Source organism: Pagrus pagrus, assembly GCF_965226575.1.
Source record: "Pagrus pagrus genome assembly, chromosome: 4".
NCBI classification, from domain to species: domain Eukaryota; kingdom Metazoa; phylum Chordata; class Actinopteri; order Spariformes; family Sparidae; genus Pagrus; species Pagrus pagrus.
This window is the reverse complement of record NC_140188.1, coordinates 26922929-26932142: the sequence shown is the minus strand read 5'-3', so window position 1 is coordinate 26932142 and position 9214 is coordinate 26922929. Positions and strand designations below refer to the sequence as shown.

At 41.6% G+C, this 9214-nt stretch overlaps 1 protein-coding gene across 1 annotated transcript; it reads right to left on the bottom strand.

Annotated features, from left to right (window-relative positions):
• Window positions 1-638: 638 nt before the first annotated feature.
• dmac2 (distal membrane arm assembly component 2) lies at window positions 639-7148 on the bottom strand. Its single transcript, XM_084350959.1, has 6 exons — window positions 7079-7148; window positions 3230-3420; window positions 2781-2861; window positions 1744-1883; window positions 1414-1576; window positions 639-1324 (listed from the first exon to the last, which is right to left on the bottom strand). Exons 1-6 carry the CDS (start codon window positions 7133-7135, stop codon window positions 1150-1152), a joined length of 807 nt encoding a protein of 268 aa, XP_084207085.1. The 5' UTR covers window positions 7136-7148; the 3' UTR covers window positions 639-1149.
• Between the last annotated feature and the right edge of the window lie 2066 nt (window positions 7149-9214).

The following is a 9214-nucleotide window of genomic DNA, read 5'->3' as shown; positions in this document are numbered from 1 at the left end:
CACATCGAACTTACTCTTCTGTTAAACGTCACATTGACCTCTATTAACAATATTATATATTCTATCTTAACTCTACCAACAAGCCCACTGTTAATTAACATGACTAAAATGAGAGTTTAAGTTCTACATACATTTATTGTGTGCAACCTTAAAGCAGGCAGCACCCTCTGAAATGCCTTGAGAAGTAGGTCATATAGAAAGCTCTGTTCATATCAACACTGGATACCAAATCATCGTAGTTATCTTTACATCCAAAAGTAGCTCTGACATCTTCATTCCCTTTCACTCTCGTCCCCCAGTCTTACTTGTGTCCTGCTCAATGCAATGCTGCAGTACAAGTCTCATACTGGATTATGGGCTTTAGTTTCCTCACATAAGCTTCCACAGTGAAGATTAGATATGTGTGGCCACATGGATTCATTGTCTGTTGAACAGTACTTGTGGGTTCAGAGACAAAGGTAATTAATTTACAATAATAAAAATGATATTTGTTACGACCCCCTACAGAGCCTCCAGGCTGCTCTGGTCAGATGGTGGAAGGAAGGGAGAGCAAGCCTAGTGCTCTTCCCCCTTTTTGGTTATCCTCAATCACTCAGAACCACTTTCACCTGGGAAGACAGGAGACTACGCAATGCATGTAACAATATTAAACAATAAAATCTTTATTCAGTACATTTACAATCATATTTACATTTCAGCAAAGATAATCATCATTACCAAATGTGCTGGCAAAGTGTAAGTAACCTAAAACAGACATGATTTGCATAAAGTCTCTCTTTTTTATACCCTTGACAACAAGTTGGTCCAGGAGGTAAATAACACGAGCAGTCATACCTTAGTTTTTTTTCCACACCTTCTACTCACTTCTTTGTTATGCTCATATCTAATTGGATGATGTCAGTGTCCAATCAAATAGAAGTCTTACTGGTTAATCCTGGTGGAGTGTGTCAAGACTTGATGTCAGTTGAACCATTTTCCAAAGGTGGACTTTCATAACCAAAATGGCCTGATACTGAAAATAAGCTGTGCACACTGTATTGCTGTAAAAATCGGACTTTTCAGCTCCTCTCTTCTTATGTCAGATCAGACTCTTTCTCTTTCTGAACTTGAAGTCCCTTTATTCCCCTGATTCCCATCCTTGTCCATGTGCTACCTCTGCCCTTGCACTTGCTCCTCGCTACCCTCTCCTCCCCCCTGCCTCAGGCTGAAGTCGTAACCAGTAGCAGTGACCTGACACTGTGGTAACATCTCCTCCAGCAGGATAGTGACCAACCCAGGACTTGATATCCCAGGGAGTGATGATACGTTCAGCTGCCGCAGTCCTCTGCAACACACAAAAATGGTGGTACTTAATGCAACAATAGTGTTTTTGTTAAAATAAGTAGGCTATGTTGTGAGTGTTTGGATAATTACTTGAGATTCCTGAGTGCAGCCAGGCCACCTGTGGTGATGCGTGGACAGTAAGAGATGTCCAGTTCCTCCAGGGAGTCCTGGAACATATGAAGCCGGGCGAGGAACCAGTCGTCCACTTCAGGACATCCTCGTAATGACAGTGTCCGCAAAGATCGCTGATCCTCTGAGGGAGGACAAAGCAGATCAGAAACACTGAACTTGTAAACAGAATATCATTGAAATTAATTAACAATGTATGTTCCTGACAGAGAGAAAATAAGGTTACAGTAGAAAATTATTTTGAAAGGAAAGAAAAAAACAAATAGAAAAGGCTGAGTTGGTGCTCATTACCCAGGTTCCCCAGTCCTGTGTAGTTGATGAGTGTGTGGTTCATGTTTATTTCCTCCAGGGGTGAATCTTTGTGATCCAAGAAGTCCCATTTAAACTTGCCCCTCTGGTCTGCGCGGAACCACTCTGATTGGCCAACAAACCTGATGGCACAACACAGACGATCACATAGAAACTGGATCAGAACAGCACATTTGAGACATGACTATTCAATTTCATCTTTGCTGCATTATTACAGATTATATGCAAATGTATCAAAGAAGCAACGTTGCATACAAAAAACTTAACACATTTATTGGCCAAAAAAGTGATGAGCCAAAGATTTTTTTCTGAATGTATTGAGTGCATTTAAACTAATTTGAAGACATCAAATGCAAATATTCAAGGAGTCAGACAGACGGCTGTTTGCAAAAAGTCAATCCCCAATCAATTGGTCAATCAACAGAAAATCAGAATACACTTAGTTATTGATTTATTGTCATTTTTTAAGCAGAATCTTGAAAATATTCACTTTTCAATGTGAAGATTTGCTGCTTTTTCTCTGTTTCATATCACTGTAAATTTATACTCTTTGGGTTTTGGATGGTTTGTCAGACAAAAGAGCATTTGAAGATGCCATTCTGGGAACTTTTGATGGCTATTACTTCACAATGTTATATATAGGGCGGCAACCAATGATTCCTGTCCTTATCGATTAATCTGCTGATAATTTTACAATTAATCGTCTATAAAATTTAAAGGTATTGTGAAAGATCATCACAGTATTCCCAGAGCCCAAAGTAAGGTCTTCAAATTGCTACTTTTGTTCAACCACCAGTCAAAAACCCAAATACATAAATCTCATAAATGACAAAGTAAAGCAGCAAATCCTATAAGATATAAAGATGTAATAATGTCAAACACGTGAACAACAGGTTGAGAAAAAAGGAGCTGTGTCTCATCATGACATTTTTAAGAGTTATAATTAAATATGCTGTGTGATCATCTTGTATCCATATGACAGATAACATTGCAGAAGCAAGGAAAAACAAGGTTCTTACCTAAATCCTCCCTTCATACTCAAGATATAATACGCTGCTGCTATGTTTTGCCCGTAATACTTCTGACTGTAGCCATAGTAACTGTGAAAGACAGTAGGGAAAAGAAGATGGACAAATATTCACATGAATTCAAAAGTACAATAACAAACTGCACCTGAAACCGACTTACAGCACCTTGTCACGGCTGTTATGTCAGAGCGTAAAGAACTGTTATATTATGAGTATTACCAATGCTGATCTATGTCAGAAATTGCTGTTATGACAGTCACATTCAGCTCTAAATATGAAAATAAAAAGAAACATTTTGTGTGCTCAGCAGTAACTGTGGGGAACTTTTTGTTCAAGTGTACTGATTGTAATTGCAGCTATAATGCAGAGAGTGGTGTGCATTCAGCTTGAGGCGAGCCTGCAACAGATACCAGCACAAAGACAGCCAAAAGGTTTCTTACGCATTCTTCTTCTGAATCGCCCTCCTCCTCAGCTGAGACCTCCAGCTGAGGAGCATCTCCACATCATAGAAACGCTGGGTGAGGAAGAGGAGAATCCTCCTGTGCAGAGGAGGAGGAGACACAGGGCTGGAGCTCCAAGGTCGCCTGGCAACGGTGAGGAGAGCCGACCGCTGGCAACATCTGTGTAGAGACTGAGAGGACAGACAGGACGGACATGGACAGGACACAGTGACCAACTGTATCTTTTCTTGTCAGATAAAGTCTCAGTAGAGAATATGAGAAACAAAACACACACACCTGAGGCCAACAGCGCTTTTGTTGAACTTTGTATTGTCTGAACCCTTTGTTTTGATCATTACACAGGCAGAGGAGCATGTGTGACAGTTTAACTGGTGTTCATTTTAACTGGCGAGGGTCCCAGATGTGCTGGAGGTGTGGTTAGAGAATCCCGTCTCGAGAGGGGTCCTCGGCCCTGTCCGCTAACCAGGAAAAACCTTCCGATCACCCTGCTCATTGATCTAAGTCACGTGTATGTGTATTAATGTTGACGTGGTTTGAACACTACTACTCCACACGGAGATGCCGGAGTCTGCGACCTGCAAGCCACTTCACAACGAGCGCTACAGAGCACACAGTGACAGTGTAGGTGACTGTGTCGATGCCTGTCCAGAAAACGCAACTGTCAATAAATCGTCCAAAAGTGCATGTTGTCGGTCTGATATCTTTGTCGTGGATGTCTGTACTCACATACAGCTCATGGGTGAAACAGTCTGCGGCATCTGTTCACGCCGAGCGGCTCAAGAGCAGCGTGCAGAGCGCTGTTAGCTGCGGCGGTGAGTCCGCAGCGTCCAGGTCAACTTGTGACACTTCGTATCATCGAGTATTTCTTTCATTCCACACTCCGTTCAAATGGTCACTTAAAGTCATCGGTCCCAGCGGTATACATCGTTATTAAGCTGGCGCCAAGTCGATGTGAAAACTGTGTACTCTGTCATACAGCCTGCTCGTCAAACAGTCTGCAGAGTATGTTGATATCCAGCCCGAACTCAGCGTGAGGTCGGTCAGCTGTGGCAGAGCGTGAGACGCCCAGATCAACCTGTGATACAAACACCTGTAGCGACCGTAGATCGCGGTTCATAGCGGAGTCCAGACATGTATCTCACACTGCTCAAGGTGTCAAGATGAATATCAGAAGGGAGAGGATGACTCCTTACCAGAAGTTAGGGCAGGTGTCAGCAACCTTTACTATCTAAAGAGACATTTTTGCCCCGTCCCTTGCCAAGAAAATCTGTCTGGAGACGCAAAACATTTTTGTGTCTTATAATGAAGGTAACGCGGCCTAGAGAGTCTAACTTAGCCTATCAAGATTATTAACAGGCCTAAATGAACATTCATTTATATTTTCACATGATGTGGCGACTCTGCAGGGGCTAGTTATGCTTACAATAGGTAGCCTACTTGAACTTGCATTTCCATTTCAATGATGCCATGTTTTGGTGCATTTGTGAAATAAAAGAACTAACCTACCGTTAATAGAAATACAATAGCGATACAGAACCATATATGCAGACCTACTTAAGTCCTCCCTGTGTTTGTGAAAATGTACACAATTAAAAAGTAGCCTCATTTGATAATAAATAAAACACATAGGCCAGGCTAGATTTAAAAACAGTAAAAGTTTAAAAAAACCCCACAAAAGATAAAACTAAAAAAACCACCACGGTTTGATTTTATTTCAGTCCATCTCAGTGTGAGTTAATCCTTTTTTTATCCTCAGCCGCATACAGTGATCAGCCCTCGGGCTAGAGCATGAAACACAATGTTAGCTCAGGATCATTCACTTAATCACAACTTGATAGAACAGATACAATTCTGTGTGCAGGCTGCACATTATACTGTCAGAGAATGTAACAATAACTGTTGGCCTAAAACACTGATGATGATATTAAAAATATATTTATATTTACATATATAGTATTAATTTTCATGTAAAATGTCAAACAGGGAGCTGCTGCAGAGGGGCAAAAGAGCCACAGGTTGCAGAGCCCTGAGTTAGATTAAAAGGGCAAATTTGTGTGGCCTAGGTTGGACAGTGACTAGACTGTTTTACAAGAGCAGAGCCTCATGCATGTAAAATATAAGATAATTGTGTCCTGATTAGTAGCTGCACGATATAAAGCCTAACAAAATATTCTCGAATTACTGGCTGTATTCCCCACTTGTCATCATTTACACCCACCAAATCAAACCATGGGCAACACACCAGCTCCGTGTTACAGCAGAAAACAAATCCAACATATGTCAATGTGGTGGACAACATTACATTCAAGATACAATGCAAGCCCTATGTCCTCTCACACAGTAGCAAGAGTGACCCACAATTGTTACATAAGGAAAGACGACAGTAATGTCAGTAATGTAGGACTTTATTTTAGCTGTCCCAGCCTTTACAAAAGTAGTCCCCCTCAGTAGAGGGACGACCAACACATGTGGTGAATACCACATGCTGCATGTGATGCATTCAATCTGAAAGGGAAGCAGATGTCAGATTTTGGCAAACAGGTAAGCTCTTTTGCCCTTTTACTCTAACTCACACTGAAATGGACTAAAATAAAATTAAACTGTCCTGTGCTTCTTTTTTTTCCCGCCTAACTTCTGGTAAGGAGTCATCCTCTCCCTTCTGATATTCATCTTGACACCTTGAGCAGTGTGAGATACATGTCTGGACTCCGCTATGAACCGCGATCTACGGTCGCTACAGGTGTTTGTATCACAGGTTGATCTGGGCGTCTCACGCTCTGCCACAGCTGACCGACCTCACGCTGAGTTCGGGCTGGATATCAACATACTCTGCAGACTGTTTGACGAGCAGGCTGTATGACAGAGTACACAGTTTTCACATCGACTTGGCGCCAGCTTAATAACGATGTATACCGCTGGGACCGATGACTTTAAGTGACCATTTGAACGGAGTGTGGAATGAAAGAAATACTCGATGATACGAAGTGTCACAAGTTGACCTGGACGCTGCGGACTCACCGCCGCAGCTAACAGCGCTCTGCACGCTGCTCTTGAGCCGCTCGGCGTGAACAGATGCCGCAGACTGTTTCACCCATGAGCTGTATGTGAGTACAGACATCCACGACAAAGATATCAGACCGACAACATGCACTTTTGGACGATTTATTGACAGTTGCGTTTTCTGGACAGGCATCGACACAGTCACCTACACTGTCACTGTGTGCTCTGTAGCGCTCGTTGTGAAGTGGCTTGCAGGTCGCAGACTCCGGCATCTCCGTGTGGAGTAGTAGTGTTCAAACCACGTCAACATTAATACACATACACGTGACTTAGATCAATGAGCAGGGTGATCGGAAGGTTTTTCCTGGTTAGCGGACAGGGCCGAGGACCCCTCTCGAGACGGGATTCTCTAACCACACCTCCAGCACATCTGGGACCCTCGCCAGTTAAAATGAACACCAGTTAAACTGTCACACCTGAAAGACTACCTTTAACGTTAGAAATCATGAAAGAGCTAAACCGTATTTATAGGTAACTAAAATATATATGCCACTTAAAACTCCAATGAAAATGATAAGTCCCGCTTTGCTAGAATGACTAATATAGCGTTAAAAAAACAACATGTTAGCTAACATGAGCTAACGTTACATTCAGCGTGTATCAGCCTCCTAGCAAAGACTAATAATAGCTTACGCTTCAGCCTATCACCTGGCTGTAACCACGGCCCTATAAAAGGCTACAAGCTTTCATTTAAAATGAACAAGTAACAAAATGTTTAAATGTGTCATGTAAGTGTTATAATTACTTAAAACTTGAAGGGTAACTTACCATGAAGGGGGCAGACATGATAACACCGTTCAACGGATGCGCGTAAGGGACAAACATTGCACCTTCGCATTTGGACAAGTGTTGTTCATCGTGTGAGCCGCAGAGTGTCGCTCCATGCGCGTCTCTGATGCTGAGCAGGTGAACTGTAGCTGACCTGAGGTAAGAAGCCAAGCAGTGCAGTTAATGGTAACATGAAAAGCCAAATGAATTACAAGGAAACATCGCAGAATAAAACAAACTTTGGTATTTTAGGCAATGTTCTGACTTTTTGAGGGCCTTCCTCATGTTGGAGCCCGGGTACGTGGTAAAGCTAACTAATATTTTCATCTTTTTTAGATGTTATGTAGCTAACAGAAAGATTCTCAAAATGACATTTAAAAATAATGTTATATATTTATGTGACACGTAGCCCAATGTGGCGGCCATGCTGACACATTGCTTCAGTGAAAGCCAGCAAGCATTGATGTGTCTACATGTACATACATTTCTCTAACAATGAGGTAAAACTATTGATAGCATCACAAATACAATCAGCATCTACTCACTCATGAATCCTGTTGATCTGGTTCCAGTTGTATTGGCTGGGACAGTGCACATCAAGAAATTCAACACAAAAAACTCATTTTTTGCTGTTAATTTTATTCTACATAACTTGATTTGGAGTAACATCAAAGTGCTTATTGTTAAAACGTATTCATTTGCTCATTTGGGCCAGGAGGCAGAGCAGGCACCCACCATTCTTGTTTCGATTCCTGGCTCCTGCAGTGTACACGCCGAAGTGTCCTTGGGAAAAATACTGAACCCCAAATCTCTCCAGTTGGCTCTTCCATCAGTGTACGCATGCACATGAATGATTATCGCTCCTGATGAGCAGGTGGCACCTTGCATGGTAGCCTCTGTCACCAGTGTATGAGTGTGTGTGTGAATGAGTGAAGGCTGGCTTTGATGGTCGCTAAGACTAGAAAGGTGCTTTATAAGTACAGTCCATTTACCATTTAAAATTTGCTTGCTGACTCCAAAGTAAGCATTGAGGCTGGTGGAGTCACTACACGTGCACGCTTGGCTGACTACTGCCATGCTTACATCACTGAATGTCACCAGCACTTCTGAAGTTTGACTGCCATTGTGAAGAACATGAACCTGTCCTCAAACCCTTTCTCTGTTGCTGTGGAAGGAGTATTGGATGCAGTTGGAGCTAATTGAAATGAATTTGTTTTGATAAGTCCAGATTTCTGAAGATGTGGCTCCATGCCAAAAGGTTTAAACCTTTCCACATAAACATGTGAGCAAAAATTAAATGTTGGTACACTGAACAAGAGCAGACTGAGGTCAATGATGACTGACAGTCAGATGTACTTTGAACCTCCATTACAAGACTTACACCTGACTGAAAGCAAATCTTCAGTCCAAGGCCATGATCACTGCTTCCATTAGGACTGATATTTACTGCTGAGTGACATTAAATAGTGATAAAATCCTCTTACTGCGAATTCAAGTGTACAGTACCAAGTGCTTAAAACTCACTTATGAAGATAGTCTCTTAAAGACTCATGGCTCAGGATTTTAATTCTTTCTTCCTGGCATGAAAAGTTTTGACACCCCTGATCTATAACCTCACCAGAAAAGATGCTCAGAGAATACAGACAAATGATGTCAAACCTAGTCATTGTCTTCCTATCTCCAGCTATCTTCGTTAATGATCATTGCACTTGTATATTCATCTTTAATCACATGTTGTCATTTTTCGATGCTTAAGCCTTTTAAACCTTCACCGTTCACCTCAGGTCCTCCTCTTTTTCAACCACAGATCAAGACATCAGGATGATTCAGCAACAAGGAATACAGGTTAGTTCAGTCTTGTAGTAGGCGGTTGAAGGGGATATAAGGGGGGTTCATTATTATTAAGTTCTTTATGTATTCATTGTGACAGTTGTGTTTATGCTAGGTGTTTACTATTTGTACAGTTTAATTCGGTTTATTTATTCAATTTAAGTTTGTTGTATCATGACAGTAGCAGAAACAAGACATGACCTGGAGATGATAAAAGTATTTAAATCAATATGGAAAATATTTATTATTAACAGACACTGAAACTTGTCTAGCTATCAATCAAAAACTGCAGCAGCCAGTTGAGTA